Source organism: Mangifera indica, chromosome 19, assembly GCF_011075055.1.
Source record: "Mangifera indica cultivar Alphonso chromosome 19, CATAS_Mindica_2.1, whole genome shotgun sequence".
Classification (NCBI taxonomy): Eukaryota; Viridiplantae; Streptophyta; class Magnoliopsida; order Sapindales; family Anacardiaceae; genus Mangifera; species Mangifera indica.
In genome coordinates, this window is record NC_058155.1 from 2,416,216 (window position 1) to 2,430,860 (window position 14,645).

General features: G+C 30.9%; 1 protein-coding gene across 1 annotated transcript; it reads left to right on the top strand.

Moving 5' to 3' along the window:
* Window positions 1-3,440: 3,440 nt before the first annotated feature.
* LOC123202641 lies at window positions 3,441-6,159 on the top strand. The gene is made up of 2 exons (XM_044618616.1): window positions 3,441-3,618; window positions 4,592-6,159. The coding sequence occupies exon 2, from the start codon at window positions 4,596-4,598 to the stop codon at window positions 6,042-6,044; it is 1,449 nt and encodes a 482-aa protein (XP_044474551.1). The 5' UTR covers window positions 3,441-3,618; window positions 4,592-4,595; the 3' UTR covers window positions 6,045-6,159.
* The last annotated feature ends 8,486 nt before the right edge of the window (window positions 6,160-14,645 follow it).

Genomic DNA, 14,645 nt, shown 5'->3' on the forward strand with positions numbered 1-14,645 from the left:
CCAAACATAAATTTATCAATTAACTTTAGGATTAGTGAAGTTCAAATACAAAAAGAATAATCTATACCTGAATGCATAGGAATATTATTTTTGCATCTTGAATTCACTACCTCATAATTAATTTACAAAAATAATCACCTTCATGTGGGTAAAGTGACTATATTCCATAAATCAATTATAAAATTTAGAGGTCCATTAGTCTTTGTCCAATATATATTCTTATATTTTATGACTTAGGATGTTGTCACTATTCCTAAGACATCAATATGAAATCCAATACTTTGAATGAGGCATCCATAAAAATTCATATTAAAGAAATAAGAAACCAAATAATTAATATTTTTTGATAAAACAAAAGTTTAACATATATGCATATATGATGTTTAAAAATAGGACAAAAACTTTATACTATAGTGTACATGTATAAGTGCATCAAACTCTCTTTTAATCAAAAGTTAAAAGAACACATTTATACTTTTATGTCCAATCCAATGATGAATAAAGAACTCATAACTGAAAATAACATGCATGCTAAATTAGATTATACCTATGTGGATTAATTCGTACTCTATAACATTAAAAATATGTAGATCTTAAGGCAAATACATGCATCAAAAAAATCAAATTTATAACCAAAATTCAATGGGTCATATGAATTAGTTACATAAAACTATATGATATCAACATTATACACACACACGATTAATCATATAAAAAAAAATAACAAAACAAAACTATGATCTAAATACTTAATGACATGGCAAGAGCGAGGCTCTAATACCACTAATGAAAGCAATATTGTTATTTATCTTTTTGTTGAATATGCATAATGAAAACATACCAGATGCTCCAACCACTGTTGTTCAAGTAAAACAATAAAACACAAACTCTCACCTCTCTTTTAAGTGTCTTATAGCCTACACTAGTGAAATACAAAATGATAGTCCAATGATGGTATTGTCACAAACTTTTTACATTGGTTAGGCTAGGGACCTTTCATCTGTAGGTATGTTAATAAAAAACAAAAAAAAAAACATTTTCTACCATAAAAAAAAACATCACTGTTGTATTAAATTTTTAATTAGCTATCAATTTAATAATTATCATTTAACTCTTAAAAGAGTTACAGAAATAAACTTAATAGTCATTAACTCTGAAAAGAGAGTTACAAAATAACAAACATAATGGTCATTGACTCTCAAAGGAGAGTTACAAAATTTAACATAATAATCTTTAAAAAGGAGTTACAAAGAAATAATAGTCATATTAACTCTCAAAATGGAGTTATAAGGAATTAATTTAATGACCATCTTTAATTCTTTAGAAGAACAATTACAAAAATTAATGTAAATCACAATGCTCAATAAGTAGGCTACTTTAAGTTTAATATCACATACTTGTCCATTGCCCCCAACATGGGAGTAGACGAGGCTTTTCAGATGCAAGATTCTCTTTGTTTAGGATCGTTTCTTTATTTTTCTTAAAAACTTCCTTTATGTATCACCCATAAAAGAAAGATGTTTACGTTCTTCTTAAGAAGGAAGTTTATATGACACTTTGGTTATTGGATACGGGTCCACCCATGATGGGTCGACCCGATCTGGTTTTCTTAATTGCTAAAGGATAGTTATTGGTGATTAATAATTGACAGTTGAACTCTTATATAAAGTCCTAACTGCCTCCCCAAAAGAATATACGCCATTTTTTTTGTAAAGAGAAGAGTTCTCCACTTGCCACACAAATTGGCACAAATCCTGTCTCCCTAATTGAAAAGTAATACGTAGTGCAAATTAGGTCGTGGAAATAGACTAACGTCAATACTTTACGCTGTATACGAAAAAGTTTCATCGAAAATTACTTTAGGTACGCAAATCCTTATTTACAGAATTCATAGAATTTGATCCTGACATGTTTAATTATTCCAAACATTGGTTAAAAAGACAATCTCATTCACAATCATCTTACTTTCCTTGTTCACCTCCTCTAGACCTTGATTAATTCAACTTTTGCATATTGTTGCTTGAATGAATAAAATCCCATTTACGGAAGCAAAATCCTATTTTCATTCATAGCTTCAACTTTGTCTCAGTTTTTTTATTGAGGAATTGAGAAATAAAATCTCAATTGCAAGATTAGAAACCCATTTATATTTCAATTTGTCCTTAGAATTGACTTTTTAAAAAAAAAAAATCTAAATTTAAGAAATAGATTGATCATCCAAGTGTTTTTGGAAGTTGGAAGGCGATTAGACCTTGAAGCCACAATCCAATGGCCAATTGATTAGGTATTAGGGACTTTTGTTCAAAGTCCTCATCTCAATTGAATATGTGCATCAAAGCGATTTCTCGATTGGCAAAACTCACGCAACACAACAAATTTCTTCCTCAAAGTGATGGTTTCTTCATTAGTCTTGGTTTTAAAAGGTTCTTCATCTTTTGAGGTTTTGGTTGTGAATAACTTTTATGATGTGTATGTGGTGTGGGTTGAGGATAAAGGTTGTGGTGAATTCTTTATAAAGTAGTTATAGTGAAATAGTGAGAAATGATTTTTTTATATTGTTAGAGGTATAAGTGATATTAATTATATCATATTTTTATGTAAAATGATAAAAAATACTTTTTAACTAATAAAACTAACACTAGATTTTAAAAATTAAGAGGAAAAATAACTTTTTTAAATTAATGGGTGAGAAAATCTTTTCACCAAAAATTGGATGGAAGATAGTGATTTGGCCATAATAATACTATTGTATGAAGATATATTTTATTCCTATGACAAAGAGATATGAAACTACACACAAAAGAAATAATAAACCTAGATTAACATTAATAAGTATCACATATACAGAGAGATACAAAATTTATTATGTTATGGAGATCTATAATTCTTTGTAATGTTTAAATAAGAAAACGCAGTAATTTGCCAATTTTTAACCTTTTTTTTCAAAGAATTAGTTTGATTAATTTTGACTGAAAGACCCCTTTTACACTCTAACTTACATTTTATTATTTTTAAAATAATAAAATTATGTATATAACTTTATATATATATATATAAAATAATGTATTACTATATAATTAAATATTATTTTATTTTTAATTTTTAATTATTCAATCAAATGATAATATATAATTAATTATACATAAAAATTGTATATATAACCCAACTCTTTTTTAAATACGTTGCTTACTTACCTTGCCAATCAGCAATTTAGAAGGACTATAATACCCCCATTACACTTCCTTAATCATGTCTCGTTTCGTCTTTCCAGTTTTGTTCTTCAATATTCTATATTTGCACCTTTAGCCATTGAAATAAGCCTAATTGTGCTAATTTCACTTCCAATATTTGCCTCTCATTGGACTGAATCGGGCCAGGCCTGGCCTCTAAAATACAGAAGGCCCGAAACTTAATATACCTTTCACTTAAATACCGTTATCGGCGCTCCGAACACTCGAAGCTCTTCCTTCTCCGAAGTAAAACGAAACAAACGCAAAATGTTAGGAGGCAAAGCAGAGAGAGACGGCTGAGAGTACGATTGTTGGGGAGGAACCGACATATCGATTGGGCGTGACGAAGATTCTGCATCCATTTTGAAGCTGAAAGTTCAGCGGAAAGGTAGGATTTTTTTTTCCTTCTATAATCATTTTTTTTCGACAGAAAATTAATCTTTAGAAACCATTTTAGCCGTTTTCTAAATGGGGGTGGTTTTTATGGTTTTTTCGAGTTCGTATGTAGAGAGACAAGGTTAACTTGGCTAGAACTACGTCGTTGTGGACCATAGTGGTGCAGCCTATGTCCTTACTAGCAAAAGGCTGTAAAATTTAGAGGGAAGAGGCTAAATTTGGGAAATTAGGGCCGTTGCACAGTTGTGTTGCTATGTTTGCAGGACCATTTTGCTTGCTTGATTGCGGGGAATGGTGGAATATGGGAGATATGTGAGTTGTTGGACAGGGGTGGCAATTTATGATACAATTGTTGAGGAGAACGGTCAAATTTCAGAGGTTAGGATGGTTTCACAATGGTTTCATTAGACCATGTTTTTGTTGGATTAGTAGAAGACGAGGGTGGGATTTTTTTAGGAAATTGGGACTGTTGTTAGACTGTGCTAGACCAGGCTGGAGGTTCAGGACCATTCGATTGATTGAGCAAGGAGGTGGAGTTTTGGAAATTACCTTATTGCATGTATTTATGAGATTTATTTGATTGTTAGATAAGTGAAGGGTGGAATTTAGGAGATTATGTGAGTTGTTAAATAGGGGTGGAAATCTGTGAAACTGTGATTGAGGACATGGGTAGAATTTGGGATATTTGGATGGTAGCACATTGCATTTTAGATCATGGCTGTCTTGGCTTGATGACCATTGTGTTGAATTGGTTGATGAGAGGGGTAGAAGTTTAGGGAATTGGGATTAGTTGTTAGGCTATGCTAGACTAGGCTGGAAGGTCACATGACACAATACAATTTGAATTGTTTGAGCAAGAAGGTAGAAGTTTGGAAATTATCTTATTTGCATGTGTTTATGAGATTTATGTTTGTTGTATGTGTCTATGAATTTTGTTAGAGTTTTTACATCCTTGTTGGTTGCAGGGATATGGAAGAAGTGAGATTGTTGGTTAGGTTTGGTGGAAGGTGGGAAACTTCTGCTGGTGGGCGGTATGCATATAATGGTGGTAAGTTGAAAGGAATGAAAGTTATGAAGCATGTTGTATACAAAGATTTTGTGGAAGAATTATATCGGACTATTGAAGTGGATGCAAATGAATATGATTTTAAAATGGAAGTTTTATGGCGGTCAAGTACCATGCCTATTCCGCCATTTGAGATATCTAATGATACTGATCTTCGCTTTTTCCTGGATGGGGTTGTTGGGCCCGATGATGACTTTATTCCACTGTGCATAACGCTTGTTCCTAAGGCTTCTACACCTCCTGCAGTGAGATCTCCTGTTCAAGAAATATCAAATTGTCACACTCATCTTGTTTCAGGCAGTAAAAGTAATCAAATAGGTTCAATCACTTGTAGCCCAAACAAGCCAGAAGTAGAGATAAACCCATCATATGTTCCTGCAAGGACACTTGAGGAGGAATTGCCCTTACCGCTGCCACAAATGTCAAAACCAGCACTGTCTCAGCAACCAACCTTAGTCGACAATGAATCAGTGGATGACACGCAAGGTAATGCACATCACATTGATGGAACGGGAACTAATACCAGGGATGGTAGTGCTATGGCAGATGACAAAGACGTTTTGGAAGAGACTAAGAAGGGCAACCAGGTGAAGGATGATGCTCCTGTGAAAAATGTAAATGATTTGCATCAGAATGGTCAGAATGTGAGGCCTGCAAAACGATTTTCTTATTTGCCTTATTTGCCAGAATGTGACACTACCTCATTATCTGATGAAGATGATTCAATATTTGTTGGGAAGACATTCTCATCCAAAAAAGAGCTGCAAAAGAATCTAGGTCTGCATGCTGTAAAGAACCACTATCGATTTAAAGTCAACAAATCATCCACAAAGCGTTTTGAGGCATTTTGTATAAATAAAAATTGCAAGTGGCGTGCCCGTGCAGTAAAGCTTCCTGAGAGTGATGCTTTTGAATTAAGGAGGTTGGATCGAAGCCATTCATGTAAAAGTCAGCAAGCATCTAACCCTTCATGTGAAACTCAGCAAACATCTGTATGTCATCGTCAAGCAACCAGTTGGTTTATACGTGATTATATCAAGGAACGGCTTCAAGAGAAACAATATAATTATAAAACAAACGAAATCAGAGAGGATATCCGAACTGATTTTGGGATCGAACTTTCTTACACTACATGTTTCAGGGCTAGGGCATTTGCCATCAAACAAATCAAAGAATCACTGGAAAATGCAAACGAAGTGTTCCCTTCTATAGATGAGAAACTTGGACAGAAAAAGTGTGAGCCAAGCAGCAAAGCAGAAAAATTGTGTGGTCGATGTGGCATGTATGGACACTATCAAAAATCATGTAAGAATCCTGTTCCTTCCCAACCCTCATGTGAAGGTGAAAGTTAACACATGAAAAGCATATCTGCATCATCTTTTTGCATAGAAATCTGACATGTTCTGTAGTTATCTTTAGATATGAGCTCTAATTTATATTATGAATGAAAGGCATGTTATTTTATGAGATGTGATTTCATTAGAAGTTATTGAAACATATGCTAGTATAATAAAATCTTGGTTAATACTATGAATATTTCTAACCAATATTACTTAACTGTTGGATTATTGCTACGGATTCTTCACTGTTGGATCATGCTCGAATCAAGATCTGTGGTATTAAACGGTATCAAAGTTCAAGTAGTTTACATTGTCTTGGGCACAATTCTAGAAATGAATCAAAATGGTTTTTTTTTTTTTTTTTAACTATGTACATTAATTAACAATAAGTATTAATTTATGTACAAATGATTATTTGTTACTTTATGATTGAATGCTATTTTATTTGTAATTTAAAATCATTAAATTATATAGTGATACATTATTATTAGTACATAATTGATATCACACAAATTATTATCAATGTTAGTGTGTCATTCTTTTTATTAACTACCAATTACATGTTTATTGTTGGTCAATAAAAGTTTGGACCTTCAATTTGTTTATGAATATGATTTGAGAGGAGGCAAATGATAATTTTGTTATTTTTATTTTAATTTATATAATAACAAAAATTTTACATAATAAAATTGTTCAACATTTCCTAAAAAAAATAAATTGTAGAAAATAGTCAAGTTAATATTATTGCAATAAACATATAAATAAAATAAAATAAATTCATTACACAAGCACACTATTTTGGAAGTGTAACATCAAAGCTAGACATGGTAGTGGGTTTTAATGTGTCGGCTTTGGTATAGCCCACCATGTCTGCGGTTGTGTCTAGCTAAGACTTGTACAGTATTAGACCTTTTGTGTCAAACTTACTTGCAGAAATGTAAAGGCCCTTAGCATGATTATATATATAAAAGATTGGCTCGTGGGCCCTATTGCAGGCTGACCTGTTATTTAAATAATATAATTAATTTTTCAATTTTTATTATTATATAAAATTAAATAAAAATTATTTTTCAATCACTAAAACTTAGGATAGTACTTTGAAAATTTTGTTGAAAATTTTTTGTTTATAGTGGAAGAGTACTGTAGTTATATAATAAAAAATATTTAAAATTATTAAAATTAATTCATTTATATAATGTACAATTAAAAATATAAGTACAATATATATATATTATCTACTCATCTTCAACTTCTAAATTTTTAAATTCTTCCAATGTATATTTTGCGATCCAATTTTACAATTTAAAGTCAACTTTCATCCAATTTTTCATACACGTGATCGTCTTAACCATGTTAAAGCGTAAGTTCAATTGTCTATTGTCCAATATGCATATACCTATACTAAAGGAGATTATAATGCTACAATTGACACCGGAAGGGTTAGTAGTTCTTGTGTCATGACGGAAAGCAAAGGAAAAATTTCTTGATTTGCTTTCTACCATGCTAAAACATCAAATTTGTCATTGTTATCATATCGTTTCATAATTTCAAGATAATAATAAATATTAATATGATTACAAAACTCACCAAAATTTTAACTTTGACTCACATGTTGTTTATATTTGTGCATGAGCGATCATATATATGACTTTCTTCTACCTGAATTTACCTCCGATTCAGAAGTTTGTGTCCTCATTCTATATTTATTTTCATAAATAGTATACTTTTCAAATAAAAGATATTGAACATCGTCTATACTATTAGTGTTTGTTTGTATTAAAATTTCATTTAAAACATCTAAACAATTTTTTATTCTTTATAATTTTGCCTTAAGATCTAAAATAGTGGCAGCGAAAAAAAATAAACAAACTTGTTTCTAATATTTATTTTAAATTTATTCTCCATTAGTTTGGACATTTTTTGAAAAATATTATGATACTATATTTTTTTAAACAATAAAACTATGTGTACCCACTTTGGGTACACAAATATGTACACATTTATATGTATCATCATATGATTGGATGATTTTGAATTAAGAATAAAACAATAATCAATCATATGATGACACATATGAGTGTGTATATATTTGTGTACCCAAAATGGGTACATATAATATTGCTCTTTTTTAAAATATCACTTATTTCTAACATATTATATAAAATTGAATATGTAGTTAGATAGTATATACACGAGCATTGGTGTATGATTGTCTTCAAGGGCTTTGCCATGTTCATTAGAACCATGACAATCTCTCAATCATAATCAATAAAAAAAAAAAAGATTTTCGAAATTTTTTCGTTGGGTATTGAAGAAATATATTATAACTATTTCATACCCTTTACATACTTTCAACATAAGATATATTGAATTCCACATAATTCTAACATCAGTTTTTAACTTTTTTCATCTTAACCTCATTGAGAGACAAAAACTATGATATGTTTGAATCTGTGATAAAGATGATGAAATATAAGTGATAACATGTCTAATTATTGATATTTGATTTTTAATTAAGTTCAAACCATCTTGATTTATTAAATTCATAATATAACATGCATACTTAATATGATATAATTTTTCACTAAGTGGAATAGATAAATGATTCAATATTAATTTCATTACTTTATCATTATTTTTTACATTATGTAATTGAAAAAATAGAATTATTAATTTTATATTCATAAAAAATATTAGCTAATATATGATAAATTGTATTCATAAAAGATATTCTAATGACTTATGCAATTATCTTTTCGCACAACTATAATCATAATCAATATAATGTGCATAGGTATCTTATATTTTGATTTGTTGCAGTCCATAAGTCACAAATAATTGAAATAATACCATTAAAATTTCTAAGTTCTCTTACAATTTTTAATTTCATTATTTCATAATTTTTAACGATGTCTAACCTATGGGTAGACCTAGGAATTCTTCTAAAGGTGGGTTGTATACTATTTTGCATCATTCATTCTAAAATTTCATCTTCAACACAAGAAAATACTTGGTTAGCAACTACAACATACTTGTCATATAGTCTCACATTTTAGTTTGATCGTAGATGAAATTGGACATTTTTCCAAAACCCCTGGTACTGCTCGGACCTTTTATTGTATTGGCACCACCAGTGGATCGTGATCTGGTGAAGGCTATTTGTTGTTGCCCTCTCATCTCGTGTGGAATTTTTCTTACAGTATCCCATAATATGTCAATGAAGATGACCGGTGCCATCTAAACTGGCACATGTCAAATATGAATCGTAGTGTTTACATGCTGTCTGTCGAATTAATCTATGTTCAATCGTTTTCTCTATATAATCAAAGTGACACTATACCATAGATTTTTGCTTCCTTTTTTTCCCCACTAAGCTTGTGGCTATCCATTTTCATGTGTTAGTGCTTGTGCTCTAGACACATCGTCAATAATGTCATCAATGTCATAGTATTCAAACAAATTAAACTTATTTGAGCTTTAATTTATTTGTAATTTTTTTGTGAATGAAAATTAATGAATGATTGACAAAATTGTAACAAAAATAGAAACTAAATTTGAGCTTGAGAATGAGAGAGTGAGAGAATTAGTGTATGATTTTTTTTTTGTTGGGGGGGGGGGGGGGGGGGGGGGGGGGGGGGGGGGGTTGGGGAAGTGTTCATATAGAAAAAAAATTAAAAAAACAGTTTTTTTTGGCCAGACCAATAGCTACTAGCAACTTAGCTAGTACGCTTTTGTAGGTGCAAAAGTCGTTTTGCACCTGTAGAAGATTTGATTTAAAATTTTTAATTTTTTTTTAACATTTGGCGACACAATACCAAGCTATGCTAGGCCAACCTATGGGTTTGAAGTCCAGGCTTGCAGTATAGTTCAAACAGCTTGGGGCCTTGACACGCTCACTACAAAAATTGGTTGTGCTTGTCGGTGCCGAGCTAAAATAAAAGGGCCCAAACTAGGCTTCAGGTCGACCCGACCCATTTGTCATGTCTAATTAGAACAATAAGAAACTTATTTGGAGACTAGAGAAAGATGGAGGAAAAGGTCCATTTACTAAAAGAGCAATGTTATAGGTATATATATATATATTTTTTACATAATTTGAGTAGACAGATGATATGTTATCATGTAATTAAATATTATTTTATATTTAATTCAAAATCGTCTAATTACATGAAGACAGTAGTGGGTTGTGTCGAGCTAGGCGGGTCAACTTTGATGCGACCTATCATGTTTACGGGTCATTAGGACTTGTTTTCTCTAACTACGTCTTCTTGGCTTACTTGATGTCTGAGACAGTTGTTGTTCATATGCTCTGCCAATAAGAAGAACAAAGTAACTCTCAAGTGTGGTCGTTAGACGACGTCCTTTCTTGTATTTTCGTTGTACCTGTTACTGCCACAATTCTCTTAATGTCTGTTAACAATTTATTTTTTATTTTGTTTTTTGAATTTTGTTAATTATTAATTTTTTTAGAATATTTTGATAATGAAAAAACCTTAATATGTTTTAAATGAAAAGGGTGTTCAAATGATTGAAATGACTTCACTTTGTTAGACTCAATTGACTAGAAATGAGTGTAATGTAAATACTATAAGAGAGACTTTGTAGAAATAAATAAGAGAAGACATTGTTTAAACAAAAGAAAAAAAGAGTGACACTGTCTGAAGGTCATGCATGCGAGTTTCTCGATTCTTTTTGTTGGCAAAGTATATGAACACAACTATATTGGATCTCAAGCGTTAGGGCAACCAAAAAGGTGTAGTTAGAGATAATAAGTTTCAATGCAATGTTACCATTAATATAAAAAGTTCCCTTTAATTAGAATATAACAATTAGTAATAGAAAATAATTTTATATCATTTGAAAATATAAATAAAATGTGATTTAGAAGATTGACCTACTATTCATGATCATCGGCTGTATTAATTTGAAAGGAAATATAAATTAATAAAGTTTAATAACTATTTTTTAAAATTATTTTTTAATAAAAACCAAATACAAAAAAGTAAATGAAAATTATACAAAATTTTTAAAAAACTAAAACTAAGTTGCTAGAGCCAAATAGAATTAAAATTTGGTTGAGACTGAAATTGAATAAAATAAAAAAATGTAAAGGGAGATTGAAAAATTAGGTCTTGGATATGTGTGGTTAGAGAGTGGGAGAGGGGGGTTTATATAGAAAAAAGTAAAAAAAATTTAAAAGGTCTGAAGTTCAAACTGTGGCATAACTCGTTACAATAGTGGGTCTTGTCTACCCATGTCAGGCCAAAGAGAAGGGGCACAAGCTGTGCCTTAGGGCGGCTTGACCCTTTTGTCATCTCTATAATTATATAATAATATATCATTTGTATATTCAAATTATATATATATATATATATATATATATATATATATATATATATATATATATATATATATATATATATATATATATATATATATATATATATATATATATATATATATATATATATAATATGTACACATAATTTTATTGTTACTAAAAAAATCAAATAGAGAAAGTGCTAAAGAACAATGAAAACAAAAGATTAAAGCCAATAAAATAATAGACAAAATTCAAATAACAAGAAAAATCATATTAAATGATATTACATGGAGGTAGGAATTGACTATTGATCCAATTTACTTTTACTCTCAGCCATGATCACTGTTTATTATTAATTATTTATATTACCAAAATTACCTAGTCCATTTTGATAAGAACAATGTTATATGTATATATTTTTATTACATAATTTAAATATATAAATGATGTATAATTAAATATTATTTTATCTTTAATTTAAAATTATCAAATCACATTATGTGCTCAAATTATATACAAAATATATATATATATATATATATATATATATAATTTTATTATATTTATAAATTGTTTTCATCTGCACTCATATTTATATATGTACTCTATAATTTCAATTCTCCATTTTGCCACCATTTGATAGCCACAACAACCATGATCTATGAACTTTTCCTCTTTTCATTTTTTTTAATCATAATTTTCCCTTTTGAACTCTTCTCCTCCATTTGAGAGATTATTTTTTTTTTCATAAATTTCACTATATCCCACCCTCGCCCAAAGTTCATACACACTCACACTCTCAATCTTTCATTCTTCTCAATCTCATATTTTCTCATTAATCTCTCGTTATGAAACTCTCTTAATTCACAAACAATATTTTTTTGTGTTTATAATTTAGTTTTCATTTCAATTTTTTCAATCAATCATTATTTTTCATAATTTTATTTATCAAAATATTTTACAAATGGATCCAAGGTCCAATAATTTGAATCTATTTGAATATTATCATGTTGACACTGATGGTATTATTGATAATCCATATGGAACAAAAGGAGCACCCATTGATGAAAGTGGGATAACCACAGGTTCGACGGGAAAAAAAAACAAAAGTCTATGGTGTAGGATCACTTCAATCAAATACATGAAATGAACAAAGGAAAAGTAATTCGTTGAGTAGTGTACAAACATTACAATTCATGTTTAACATGTGCAAGTTCCAGTGGCACAAGGTATCTTTGCTGACATATTATAGATTATTGTAAAAAAATTTAACATAAGCTTAGAGGGTAGCAACAAATTGCCTTCGCTAAATTGTGATATGTTAGTTTTGACACCAGTACAGTAGGAGGTCCAAGCGATTCTAGGTATGTAACACCCACAAGTAAGTCCAGGGGCATTTTAATCTTTTTTATATCCAGAATTATGTTTGAAATGTCATTCAAATGGATTTATAGTAGGAACAATCATGCATTACAAGAGTGATATCCGTTTGTACCTGGAATAGGGAAAGAAAGTCATTTAACGTGAGTGTGTGAAAGTTGTTAATTAAAAGGGGCACACACTCGTGTGCCTTATAACACATGTTTGTGTGTCGTGTTTGGGCAGATTTTTATTTAAGCATGAAGTTTGATCATTTTGTGAGAATTTTTACCCTAGCAGTTGCCCAACCAAGAGAGAAAGAGAAAAAAGAGAGAGAGGAAGACCCTTATCTTCAGAGAAAAGCCCACAGTCATCAGAATCCTTATAGCAATGCCAAGAACTTGCAAGCTTTGGATGAAAGGAAAGTTGAGTGACTTCTTCGGCTGTTTCATTGAGATGCATGTTGTATCATGAGTTAGGGTTGAAGATTAGGGATTAATAGATATTTTAAAGAGGCAAATTCATGCGATTGATGGGTTATCTTTGATTCTTAACATTGATGCCATTACAATAGCAAATTTCTTGTATATCATTAGATATATGTGTATGCAGGCATAGACATTCATGTGTGCTTAGTTAATTATGGATGTTTGGTTGTTTATAAGATACATGAAAATATACTTTTGCTATTGTGCTTAATGTTGAGATGATTCTGTGAATGTTTTGAATAATCCTTATGACGTATTGAAAACATGACTTTTCGATCTATTAAAGTTTTATCAATTTGATGAATGTACATAAATTTATGCAAGTGGATTAATGGTTAAGCATGATCTACGAAGTTAGAGACTTGCTGTGATATGTGTTTGCCATGAATACCTAGTCAAAACAATGTAGAAACCCTTAGGACACGTTTTTCAGATCGTGATACATGAACGTGTATGGCTTCATACACTCTCGTGTATCGCTTTAGAAAAAAAAAGGTTTTCAAATTTTTCACGCCCTTATTTTAAGGGGAGACATGCACGATCATGTGGTATGGGACATAACTCGTGTATGACTTTCCAAAAGCAGATGACATGTATCAGAAGACATGTGGCATAGGCACGTAAAGAGTTGTGCACAAGAGTGTGTCAAGAGCATCACCCCATGTGTACTTGCTCTATACACAGTCATGTGCTAATTGCCACACACCCATGTATATTTGCTAGGGGGCACATGGGTGTAGGTGGAAAGCACACGACTATGTACTCTTTAGTAAAGGTAAAAAAGATAATAATACCCCTAGGCTATATGCATAGAAAGGGGAAAATTGAAAAAAGAGAATAAAGAACAACTAGAGGATAAAATAAACCAAGAGAGACATAAAACAAGTGCTCGACTACATGGATGACAACAAAAACTAGGATCAAGTCAAATTCAAATTGAAAGTTAGAAAATTTAAAAATTGTGGTACACAACAAGATAGTCACTAGTTATGTGCACAAATGACGATAATTTGTGAAAGCATTAGGGTTGGATACCCATGGGATACATCATGCACTTGGCGCTAAGACGTATAGTCACCTTGTTCAGTTTAGATGTGCATGGTAAAGATGTGATTTTTAGTTATTCCTCACATAATCAGTGGGATACACCACATATGTACCTAAGGTAGAGGCTATCTTTAGATGGTTAATTAGCAATTCTGATTAGCTTATGTGATAAGGAAAAAAATTGCTACTAGAAATTTTCCAGTGAGATCAGGGTGTCCTAGTTAGTTAACTCGATAGGCTGCATGACATATGCATAAAACATGATAGTTAATGACACGTAAGGTGTCTTATGCTTTTATTGGGGCATCAAATATGCTAATTTTAGCTTAGGCCTGATCAACCTTTGTGGATGACCTATGTTAAGGCACAAAGGTGCCGAAATGTGACCACAACGAG

Coding starts and splice junctions, on each gene's coding strand:
- LOC123202641 (XM_044618616.1), top strand. CDS start 4,596: ATGGAAGAAGTGAGATTGTTGGTTAGGTTTGGTGGAAGGTGGGAAACT.